The sequence below is a fragment of the Nasonia vitripennis genome, chromosome 4 (assembly GCF_009193385.2).
Source record: "Nasonia vitripennis strain AsymCx chromosome 4, Nvit_psr_1.1, whole genome shotgun sequence".
NCBI classification, from domain to species: domain Eukaryota; kingdom Metazoa; phylum Arthropoda; class Insecta; order Hymenoptera; family Pteromalidae; genus Nasonia; species Nasonia vitripennis.
The window spans coordinates 11,542,605-11,554,637 of record NC_045760.1 but is presented as its reverse complement, the minus strand read 5'-3'; the positions used below and the strand labels follow the sequence as shown (position 1 = coordinate 11,554,637).

At 37.6% G+C, this 12,033-nt stretch overlaps 2 protein-coding genes across 3 annotated transcripts; one reads left to right on the top strand and one right to left on the bottom strand.

The window, feature by feature from the left end:
• Window positions 1-319: 319 nt before the first annotated feature.
• LOC100114668 (G-patch domain and KOW motifs-containing protein-like) lies at window positions 320-6,638 on the bottom strand. 2 transcript variants are annotated; one of them, XM_032599988.1, is made up of 8 exons: window positions 6,155-6,638; window positions 5,559-5,949; window positions 5,352-5,455; window positions 4,925-5,235; window positions 3,461-3,607; window positions 3,090-3,274; window positions 2,465-2,867; window positions 320-435 (listed from the first exon to the last, which is right to left on the bottom strand). In XM_032599988.1, exons 1-8 carry the CDS (start codon window positions 6,358-6,360, stop codon window positions 335-337), a joined length of 1,848 nt encoding a protein of 615 aa, XP_032455879.1. In that variant the 5' UTR covers window positions 6,361-6,638; the 3' UTR covers window positions 320-334. The 2 variants fall into 2 exon arrangements, with proteins under 2 accessions (XP_032455879.1, XP_008208600.3); XM_008210378.4 differs by lacking the exons at window positions 320-435; window positions 2,465-2,867; window positions 3,090-3,274; window positions 3,461-3,607 and adding an exon at window positions 3,866-4,746.
• On the top strand, window positions 6,360-11,510 carry LOC100114706. The gene is made up of 4 exons (XM_001599588.5): window positions 6,360-7,105; window positions 9,193-9,883; window positions 9,977-10,340; window positions 10,756-11,510. Exons 1-4 carry the CDS (start codon window positions 7,098-7,100, stop codon window positions 11,082-11,084), a joined length of 1,392 nt encoding a protein of 463 aa, XP_001599638.1. The 5' UTR covers window positions 6,360-7,097; the 3' UTR covers window positions 11,085-11,510.
• Window positions 11,511-12,033: the final 523 nt, after the last annotated feature.

Here is a 12,033-nt window from a genome sequence, read left to right as displayed (position 1 = left end):
CCTGTATTCTTTACATACTATACCTATTCTTTTATATTTCCACCGTTTATATTATCTATTTGCTGCACCAATAATAACTGAATTTTTTTAAGTGAGTGGTTATAAATATTTTAACATTGGTTATGGCCATTGAGTCGAAGCTTCGATTTTTTTATCTCGATAAAATAATTTGGAAAATTTGTACATCCTCTTATGGAAAATCTTATATAAAAATATTTGTTTGTTACATATTATTATATATGATTGTATATTTTATTGTTTATTTATTTTTTTATTGTATTGATTTATTTACTTTTATTTTTATTATTTTCTTCAGATTAAAAGACAATTTTTTTTATTTGTTTTCAGTTATTTTCCAAATAGTGTCATATAGTTCAGTGCGTCGTTGATTAAATATAGGTATTTGACTCCTGACTTCATCGATGATTTTTAAATCTACAAAAAATAAGGTAAGATGCATTGATTTTTTTTCTTTATCATTGTAAATGCGCAATAGACAGATAGAACACAAGCCATTTGAATGCATACCTACGTCCTTAACTAACATGTCCTCGCCAGCGTCAAGTTCAGCTAAAACCTCCCCCCAAGGATTAGTGAGTTGCGTATGACTATATGCAATATAACCAGGTTCTTCCGAGCGTGCCGGCGACACGCATGACACATACATTTGTAGGTCATTGGTTCGAGATCGTTGTAGTAGCTTCCAGTGTACCACCCCCGTAATCATATTGAATGCCGCCGGATAGATCAGCATTTTGCATCCTATATTACGATAAAGCCGAGCCATCTCCTCGAATCTAATATCGTGACAAATGCCTAAACCAATTTTGCAGTCTTTGACCTCGAAGGTTGTTAAGGTGTTACCAGGGCTAAGAGCGTCGCTCTCGCGAAACTTGACCTTGTCCTTGATATCAATGTCGAATAGATGTATCTGGAAGTCGATCGCGATAGGCTGCTATTATCGAAATTGACTGTGTACAACCTCGGAGTTTGTTTTAAGGAAAGTCAGTGAGTGATAACATCTATTGCGAGTTTAAATTGTACAATATATATACCGACTCGTTAGTATTCATTTATGCTTGACTATTTATATAATAACAGACTTTGAATAAGGTCATTTTAATAGAAATACCTTTCGGTGTTTAGCGATAAGTTTTCCAGCAGGATTCCAAATGGTACACGTATTATAAACTTTACTACCAGCTCGTTCTGGGATGGACCTTCCGATCACATAAATTTCGTGTTTTTTAGCAGCAGCCAATAGTGCTGAGCTAGTCTCACCCGTCGGTATGAACTCAGCATATACTGGAAACTCGGCTGTGTTAGAACATACCAATATAATTGAGGATTGTATTTTTTTTAAACAATATTTTTAAATATTTTATATTTAAAAAATTAACATGCTTGTTCCATATGGTGAATTAAAACATTCTTATAAGGTAATTATATCAGCTTTTGATTGTTTTGCTTTTTCTATAAACGAGAGCGTATTTTTTATATTTATATGCTTGTCACTGGTAACCTGCGTTTGCGCCAGAGCTAAGCGAATCGCTAAAAAATTAATAAAATTTGTAAAAAGTTGCTGAAAAAAAATTTATTGATCTGAAATTAACTATGCTTGAAAATAACTTACTCGACATGGTTGCACTGATTGATTTAGCGGAAATGCAATGGTGCATCCAACCTAGTACTACTTTTCAACTAATATCAGATATTATTTAAATGTCTTCTAGAGCTAATACTATATAGATAAGACTTCAACAATCAGATAACAACTGCATTATCAGCACGATCCTAAATTAGATAACCCACTTTCTGGAATTTTTTTTTCTCTAATAAAGTAATTTTAACAGTATTTGTTGTTTCAAAGGAAAAAATTTACAGTTTTTTGTTACAAAGTTTTCTGATATTCAACATTTTTTAATTATAAGCTCAACTTAATTACGATCTGTTGTCACGTCATTGTTACCTATCTTTCTATTGAAATGTTGCGTGTTGTGACAATAGTATAACAAAGGCCTGAGAGGTAATTTAACATAATTCTTAATTTGGATGTAACTTAACAAGATTCCATTCTAAGTAATGAAAATGTAGACAAAATAATATCTAAAATAACAGTATAATTCTCTATACATCAGTAGCAAAATAAGTTGAATTATCTTAAATGGTATACAATTTTCTCGTGTGATACATCAAAGAGATAGGTATGCAACGTATTGAGATTAATAAATGACTGCATTTATAAAGTGGCGTTTTGTAGAGTGTATTTTGCCGATATTTCCGATTTTAATCTTTCTTCCAGACAGTATCGTAAAGATCCGTGCGCCGCTGACTAAATACGGGGATTTGAGCTCTGACTTCATCAATGACCTTCAAATCTGAAATAGACAACAACGGATTCACATATGTTCTATGTTGTTTAAAGTTTTCGATCTCCTAAAATAAATTTAATGCCCGTACGTACCTATCTCTTTGACGACCATGCCTTCGATAGCGTCAAGCTCGGCCAGAATCTCACCCCACGGATTTGTGAGTTGGGTATGTCCATAAGCTATGTAGCCACGACCCTCAGCTCGGGCAGGCGAAACACATGCGATGTACAGCTGGTTATCATTGGCCCGAGCTCTTTGGAGTAGTGTCCAGTGCAGTGGTCCCGTGGTCATGTTGAAAGCCGCCGGGTAGATCAGCATTTGACAGCCTCGATTACGGTAAAGACGAGCCATCTCTTCGAATCTAATATCGTAGCAGATACCTATACCAATTTTACAACCTTTGGCCTCGAACATTGTTAACTCATTTCCGGAGCTGAGGGTGTCACTTTCGCGGAATGTTATTTTATCCTTGATGTCGATGTCAAATAAATGCATCTAGAGAAAAATAAAAAAACACTATTTTGGTAAAATTTCATTCAGTCTGAAAAAGCTCTGGTTATTTAAAAAATTTTTTGATTAAAATTTGTTTGATAACAGAAGAGAGATGATAAGTAGCATCAGTCGGGTTCAATAAGACATGAGTGAAATAATAATAATACATTTAATTGTTGAATCATTTGATAATAACGCAGGCACATATAAGTAGATAATCTTTACCTTCCGATGCTTAGCGATAAGTTCTCCGTTGGGATTCCAAACGGTGCATGTATTGAATAGTTTATCTCCATCTCTCTCTGGAATTGTCCCGCCGATCACGCAGATTCCATTTTTCTTGGCGGCATTAGCCAGTGCAATGCTGGTTTCGCCGGATGGAATGACTTCAGCATATTCCGGAAAATGATCTGTTAATGAACAATAATTGAAATGATTATTAAGTTATTTCAGTCTGTATTACTAAGCATTCGATAAGAATAAATATTATAATAAGAAAAATCGCAAAAAAATGCATCTGCAACAAGTGTTTCATCAATCTATATTTGAAATTAATACTTGTTACTTGTTACGCTGTATACATAAAAATATTTTACTTGTTCCATACGGTGAATTAAAGCATTCTGGGAGTGTAACGATGTCGGCTCCTTGTTGTTTCGCCTTGTCAATAAAAGAAATTGCTTTATCGATGTTTGCTCCTTTGTCACTGGTGACCGATATTTGGGCCAAAGCCAAACGAAATGCTGTGAAAAAATTATTTTTAAATTATTTACAGAGGTGAATTAGATTCAAAATCAATTTTTTGTTGGTTTACTTACTCGACATTGCTCGAATGGTTTGCCTAGCAAAGTTACAACTTTGCATCATGCTAAGGTTATGTCGGACTGTGTAAAGCTTTTTGCTTTCAATAAGAGATAAGATGTTAAGTATACAATCGAGGCTAATCGCTGTAGCTACGGATTTCAATTTTACGCAAGGTTAGACAATGTTTATACAAAATATTTTTGAGTTTTTAATGATTATTTTTTATTAAAATATCGTTTCTTTATATGCATTTTTCAGATTAAAATTCAAAACAAATTCCATTTACAATTATCTATTATACGATTGCAGCATACAAAATTTAAAATAAACAAAATTTTACATTTAATTTTTTACAAAGCAGTAAACAATTCTGATTGTATACACTTAGTAAGTCTCTCTGCAATAATTTTTATAAGATCATGGAGTTCGTTAATAAATATTAACTGTACAAATATTTACTTGTTTTCTTAAATTAATCATCGAAGTAAACTTGTAAAAAAAGTGTGTAGGTATAAATGAAAATATTACATTTGTAAATCCATAGGATTTTCATAAAATCACATTTACCGCCTTGGCGATTAACTGCGGGAGCGATCTCGTCTTCGGTTTCTCGGTGAAACGCTTGGTGATCGCGTTCTTCTAAGATTCCTCGGGGAATCACTGCGTGACCGTGATCGTCTACGATTTTTATGTCTTGATTTTTCTGATGAACCAGAATATTCGGATTTTTTCTGTCTCGACTTTTCACGGTCTTTATCTTTCTTTTTATTCTTCCGACTCGATCGTTCTGCTGAACTATCACGGCTCTTGTGCTTTTTTGATTTCTTCGACCTCTTCTGCTTTTGCTCCTCCTCACTACTGTACGAAGAATCTCTTTTTCTTCTTGATCTTCTATCTACGCTACCCTCATCATCTGAAGATTGGGATCGTCTTTTCTTAGATTTCTTTTTAGATTTGTCACTCCGTTTTTTTCTGTGATCTTCTTCGCTGTCATCCTCAGAGCTCTTGGATGTTTCTCCCTTTGGTTTGCCACTTTTACTGACTACGTCATTCTTGTATCCCTCATATGTTTTTGTATCTGAAGTTATTTTAATATAATATTAAATGCTAAGCTAACTATAAGACAGAGTATAAAAAAATATGATGAAAGGGACTTTTAAAAGAACTACGGGGTAATTTTTTTTTCATTTGATTGCAAGCATCAACATCCACAATGATTTAAAAGCCCCTGCTGTATAATATTCAGAAAAACTCACTTAATACTCTAGAATTTTGTGTATACTCCGTTGTGGTTACTGGTTGCACATAACATTCGTTTACTGATAGTACTTCACTGACAAGCTCCAACTTCAAGAACAATCTAGCAGCTTCTTCGTCAAATCCTACAATTTTTCCATAGCTACCACTATGTTTCCCTGCTGTAACCTTTACACAGGCACCCGTGACTAATTTCAATTTCTCGTGTTCTGTATTGTTTCCCTTTCCTTTTAATGATTGAACGACCAACTTGTCTGCACCAAGTCCCATTCCCTTGGGCCGCAGTTCTGGTATTGCTGGAGGCACAACTCTAAAAATGTAATAATTTTTATAAGATAAAGCTCTCACAAAAATAAAATATTTCCAAGTTAAATATTTAATAGTTTAATTTATAACTATTTTACAAAATGTAAAATATTCTCTCACTTTTCGTTTTTGCCGATCCCTTTTCCAGGTTGCCATCCCATTCCACGCAACATTGCCATACCATACTCCTCTATAGGTATGTTTTCATAATCATCCAAAGTTGGCTGCTCAACAAAAAATACGAAACTTATTCTATTGATAATTTCCCACTGTTATTATTAATGTTCTTACAGAATGAACAGTTATGCGATTACATGAACAACTTACCTCTTCTTTACCTTGCAGATCATCGTTTCCTGTAATAGGCAATGTAAAAACTTTCGCTTTTTTGTTTTTATTATCATCAGAATTGAGATCAGCTATGATCTCACGGGCAGCTTGCTCTTCTAAAGTTAATGATTGATCATCGACAGGCTCTGTTTTTATTTCTGATACTTCCGTTGGCAATACATCATTCGGTTTTGGAACAATGCCATTAGGAATGTCATCCACTTTTTCTTGCTTGACTTGAACATCTGGCATCGGCTCATCTTTGATCTTAGGATCAGTAACTTTTGGTTCGAATATGTCAGCATCAACTTTGTTAATAATCCTCTCATGCCAAGTTTTCGAACCAAGCATCGGAATTACAAGCGGTTCATCTTTTTTCTCTTCTCCCCTGTTTATAAATACAGACATGTGAGACATGAATTAGTTTAAATAAACATTATCTTTTTACAGAATATAAACTTTTGTCTGTTTTAAAGACCTTACAAATGATTATAAGTAAAAGTAAAATAAACTAAACATGTATATGCAAGAATGCAAGACAAATTAGTTTCAGGTTATGAATTTCAAAAGATTGAACAAAGTGGAATACATACCCTACAATTTTGATAGCCTTATCATCCACGCACTCAATATAATCAATTTTTTTTTCCTCCTTCGGTACGACATTTTTAAGAACTGGTTTCTTGATAGATTTTGAAAAACCAAACGAAATCTTTTTTCCCTCTTCTGCCATTGCAGATTTATGTTTACGTTGGATGCAGTTTGCACGACTGATCGCGGATCGCGCCCGCGCGCGCATATACAGGAGTGCCAACTGATTAGTTACAACGGCGGGTTGTTTGAATTTTGCATAATTGGCCGATCTGAATACTTGTTATAATTGCTCAATTATTTTGCAATTCTTGACTATTAATTTATTATCAATTTTAATGATTTTAATTCACGCCTTCGTTTCGATAATTTGATGTATTCTTTATTAGATTTAAGATTTTTATCTATGTACAATTCACTTATTTACAATTAAGAAAAAGCGAAATAGTAGAATAAAATATATTAGAAAGGGAAATGAGTAGTTGAGATGCCATAAGAAATATTTAGTTAGAAGTGTCACATATTAAAAAAAAATCTGTATACTGATAATAATAATTTGATTGCAAATGATGTTACTGTAAGGTTGACAACTATTTGTGCGGATCTTTATTATTTATGCAAATCTAAAAGCGAAAAGCAGGAAGTAAATTATGAATAAGTATATTAATGGTTACAAAAAATATTCAAATTATCTTTCAAATTAGGCGTATACATCATTGCATATCTTTATGGATCTACCTAAGCACGATAGTTTTTAAAGAGAACTGGTTATGAAATAAAAAAAGGGCAATGGTCTCATGAAAACATTAGGTGTGCGTAGTGTGTAGTAGTAGGGGTGAACGCGCTGAAGCTAAAGAGCCAAAAGGACGCGCACGGAGCTCTTTTGGCTTCAGTCGTCGTAGACAACTTGAACAGTCAACATACGGCGGATGACAACGATACACCATGTCGAGGTAAGTTTGAATTAACGTACATATTTTGTATCTCCTTTGATAAATATTGCAACAATTTCTCATTACCGCTTCCCTTTTATTTTTCTGCTACGATTCCATTTATTTTATTTACATTCGTAATTCAGACTCGCGTACGTTGTACAACTGATTTTTGAACTTTTCATTAATGTGAAAGATGTCTGATTATTTGTCACGTTTTGCGTACTGAAATTTTTTTGTCTATTTTTTCACTAATTTTCCACTAATTTTTCAATCGAATCGCGTATTTTCATGCGTATTCTTTATAGCTTGGTCGTTCTGATTCATTGTTGCTACCACGCGAGGCGCATAAAATTCACGGAAACAAGAATTTTCCAACAAATTTGCGAAAATTAGTTCCGTTCAGTACACAAGCCGTTAACTGTATAAGATCTCGGCATGTGACTGTGGATGTCGTCGACTCAATCTTCTGAAGATTTGTTCCACGTCGCACAACGCGCGTCTGCCCTTCTATTATTTACTCGCGAATCTTGAACTCTGAGACAGCGTTACAAAGAGACTTTTTTGTAACTTTGCGGGTATACCGGTCGATCGTTGAACTGTGTACGCGCTTTTTCTCGCGGCACACGCTTAAAGCAAATGAACGTGTATATTTTCGGCGTAACCGGTCCCAGCGAACTGTGGAAAAGATCGTTTGCATAAATTAAAGCACGCGTACCGTTCTTTGTACAATCGCGAAAATTCGAACGTGCTTGTAATTTCAATTCTTAAAGACGCTGATTTTAAGATGATTTTAAAATTTTCAAATGACGGACCGCCAATTATAATTATAGTTTGCTATTGAAATTGGTATAGGAACCGTAACAGAGCTCAACGAGAACCCCGATTTCGTGAGCATACGCGCGCGTGTACGAAAGTCCGTGTAACTCGAATCAGAATTCTAATAATGACAATGTGTTTTCACGTCATGTATGACGAAAAGTTGGGAAATCGCGGAACCTACGAATTAAGTCCTTCCTGTACCTCAATAAACGTTTCTTCATCGATACGATGGCTCATTAAACCAGGGTATCAAAAAAAGATTTCACACATAGTGCGAGCCTATAATAGTATACGAGTGTGTCCCAGATAGAGTTTGAATGAAAAATCGCAACAATGAAAGCGACAGCGAAAAATACGGTTTCGTGATTGATAAGATTTTTCGTTTCAACGTTCGATGTCTTTGATAGACGAGTCACACACTCGTTCTCTTTCAATTGTTATCCGATCCTATAGTGCGCAACTAACCCAAATATCGCGCATAGTCCCACCGGAGTGATGAAATTCGTCATAATTTTCAGTACATCTATGATCGAATACTCGGAATGAAAAACACCGCGAGAGAAATTCGCATCGAACGACGCGAACACGCAGTTGCGGCTACGTATAGAATCTGACAAACAGCGTACACCTCCGCGCCGGTACGTGGCATTGACCGGACAATCGCGGGATCCCGGCAGGTCTCGCCGGCGCGCCGGAACTTGGAATAATAGCGCGGAAGCACATGGGAAATTATATTTGTCACGGAGAATCGGGAGTCCGACGATCGGATTTGCTAACGCGCGCTGCGGTCACCGGAAGGAAGATGCAGTGTGCCGCGACTGCTTTCTGGCTATTGTTTTGTTGCTCTGTGTTGGTTTCGGTAAAAGTTGGGTACACGGGGAAAGAGAGAAAGAGAGAGGGGGAGGGGGACGCGCGTGTGTCGTTCACCCGAAATTTTCACGCTTCGAAAGTTATTTGCGCTTGAGCTTGTCGCGTACGTGCGTAGTACACACGGCTATACGCGTAGGGAAAGTTTATAGTCCGCGTGCTATGGGGGCATGAAGTTGAATGGAATGTCCTTTCTTCAAAAAGATAGATCAGGAAGCACGGAGGAGGGTTATTACAGCCGAGCGCGTTCCTGCTATCGTTCGTAGTTTCGTACGGTTAACCAATTCCTGGTATTTTTATCATGTGTTGATGTTTTTAATAACATCCGCTTTTCGATGAACATTGCTGGCAAGATTAGGATCAGAAAGGTATTCGCGAAAGTTTGGTTTCTCTATCCTGATGAATTTATCTTATTTCAGACTGAAATTCACATTGAGCCTTGCGCTGATAACGCTAGCCAGTAGCGGTGTCTACGGCATCCCGTCGGCATCCGGGGCAGACTGGGATGTCTCGCCAGCCGACCGCTCCGACTACTACCCGTCCCACCATCTCGCCTGGATGCGCTTCGACGATTCGCCCTTCGTGACACGCGCCATCAATCGGCCGAGTCGTCAGCGTCTGCGCACGCCCGTCAAGCGTTCTGTCGACGCTACCGATCTCGAGCGTCGCGATGCTCCGGACGTCTCTCTGGAGCAAATCACCGGATCCAAGAGCGTACGCGAGGCCAGGATGCATCAGGGTTCGCCCGAGACCTGGTCGAAGCAACCGCTCTCGGTACAGTTCCGCAACCGGCCCAGTCTCGACCAGATGGTACCCGATCGGTACAGCGACGACGGCCTCGACAGCGACGAAGCCGCAAATCTGCCGCCGATGATCAGGGCACACTATGCGCCTAAAACCGACTTCGTGACGAGTGGAAGGACCAGGGGAACTCCTGGCATTGACGGGACCCGACTTCCCCCGCCGGAGGAAAGAGAGTCCAGAGACGTGCCGATCGCTCGATCTTACGACGAGTACGACGTGCCGATCTTTCGTAACATCGTGAGGGAGCACGACTTTGATGTGCAGATTCCGCGCAATTACTACAACCCCAATCGTTACAGATCTCAGGTACGGGTTGTAAATTCAAATAAAGATGATGAATATGGTCGTTTGGAATAATCGTTTAATCTAACGATGTATTATTACTGTGATGTAACACAGCGTGACTACTATTACCGTGGAGCCGGCGGTACCCAAAATCCTTACGTCTACGATCGCTACCGTGACGAGGACGAGGACTACGAGGCTTACGGTAGATACAGATCGACGCCTAAACCCAAGAGGATCATCTACTACGCTACACTTCCGGAGGTCGTGAGAAAACCGGTGGATTTGAGGAACTACCAGAGACCCTACGATCCTCTGGTACGCGGTCCGGAGGCACAAATCGACGGCGATAGGAACAGACTGACGCCGAATGCTGTCGAGCCCAGCCGAAGACCTCTGCGCTATCCCTACGATAATTACGATAATTACGTGAAGAGATCGAGCTATTACGATCGCAGGAGGCCTCCTTACGCTGCAGGTATAGTATTTGACTTGTAACCATAAACTTAAAATATCGTTGACGCAAACATCTTATACAACTGATTAATTTGTTTCTTCGTTATAATTTCAAGCGGTTCTCTGGGCGCTGTTAACTGTCATGAGTACGAAATTTCATTTATGAGAGGCAAAGTTCTTTTCTGTTTGTTTATCTGTTTTTCATTGTTACTGTATGAAGTTGAATAAAATCTTAATTTTTCTAACAACCAGAAATAACCTATAGATGCCCTACTCACTTCTATAAACTACGAGTATATAAAATGTGTAAATTCATACCATGAACAAAGGTCCTTGAAATAGCTTTCATCTGAAGGAGTAAAGTAAACATTTTCGGGCTAGGTTAGTCAGCACTCAGCTTAGTATAAGTAAAATTCAAACGCAATACCCAATTCCAGGAGAAGAAGATCGGCCGAGAGATCAGGAGAGAAACCGAGGGAGCTACAGGGAGAAAATGCGCAGTGACGATCGGAAATTGGAGAATCAGATAGCTCGCTCAGGAGACGATCGCCGGTTTCCTTGGCCGGTTCAAATTGGCACCGAAGTCAGCGTCAAGGATAATGAGAGGATTCCCGGGAGGAAAATTTTCGGTCAAATAGACGGCTACGAGAGATACGAGGGATCCAGGATCAAGAAGACTTCTGGGAACGCCGAGAGAAAGGAGGATATAAACGAAGGCAGTGGTAGCAACAATAGCAATATCAATAGTGATAATAACAATAACTAGCTTTAGTTATAGGCATTTAATTTATTTAGGATGTTTTACGTTCTACAATTAGTATCTTAAAATTAGTATAGCTCGATTGATCGTACGAATTATAATAACTAAAATTTATGAAGTATTTTTTCCAAGTTTTCAACGAATGCAATTTGCAATATTCATCAATATTTTTATCTTGGATTATATTTGCAATCCAGTTAATTCATATTACATAAATGATAAATATACGATGACAAAAAACAGAAAAACTGTATATCGATAAACAAGAAAATTAAACATAAATTGCACTATTATACAAATGAAAAATTTTAAGGGCCTGCACATTCTATTTGTACGAATCGCGTTTTGAGTTGTTTTTAATCGACTGATAGTTGTATACAATTCAAGAGTATGTAAATGAAAATGGTATAAATAAAAATCAAGTTTTCTTTACCTAGACTGCCAAAATGATTTCTAATCCTCTCTGCTGGTAACTAATCAGATATGGAAACTTTACTTGCGGTCGGTATTACCTTCCAATGGTAAGGTAATTTGATAGTCATACAAGGTTACTGCCGGAGCTCCTTTCGCGTATTGATAGCTGCTGCCCTCAAGTGATCATTCATAAAACTATTAAGGTGTAACTTATAACTAGTCCAAACGCAAGTTATTTATTTCATCAATAATGAACGATGAACGATCATAAAACAGTTGATTATACCAGATCGCTTTATTAATCTAGACCCAATGTAACTTTTATCGAAAAGAGAGTTGACATTGTATAGGTTTTTTTGCAAACTTCAAAAATAGAATAATTTTTACCAATTCAAAATAACGTTCCTAATAAAAAAATTGTCCCTCAACTCGCTCAGGTGATCGAGCAAACAACGCTCAGTGTGATGAGTAACGGCCAGGGAGCCGAGCTTTGTTTCAACGCTCTCGATCCGAAATAACGAGTTGGCTCGCACGCTCTCGA

What these genes read in the sequence shown, in the direction of transcription:
- LOC100114668 (XM_032599988.1), bottom strand. Translation starts at nt 6,360, where the DNA reads ATGCGCGCGCGGGCGCGATCCGCGATCAGTCGTGCAAACTGCATCCAA. An exon ending in GGGATCGGCAAAAACGAAAA is followed by an intron (nt 5,236 to 5,351) that starts GTGAGAGAATAT and finishes TTACATTTTTAG; the next exon opens with AGTTGTGCCTCCAGCAATAC. An exon ending in TAATTCACCGTATGGAACAA is followed by an intron (nt 3,275 to 3,460) that starts GTAAAATATTTT and finishes GTTCATTAACAG; the next exon opens with ATCATTTTCCGGAATATGCT.
- LOC100114706 (XM_001599588.5), top strand. An exon ending in CCAATCGTTACAGATCTCAG is followed by an intron (nt 9,884 to 9,976) that starts GTACGGGTTGTA and finishes GATGTAACACAG; the next exon opens with CGTGACTACTATTACCGTGG. An exon ending in GAGGCCTCCTTACGCTGCAG is followed by an intron (nt 10,341 to 10,755) that starts GTATAGTATTTG and finishes ACCCAATTCCAG; the next exon opens with GAGAAGAAGATCGGCCGAGA.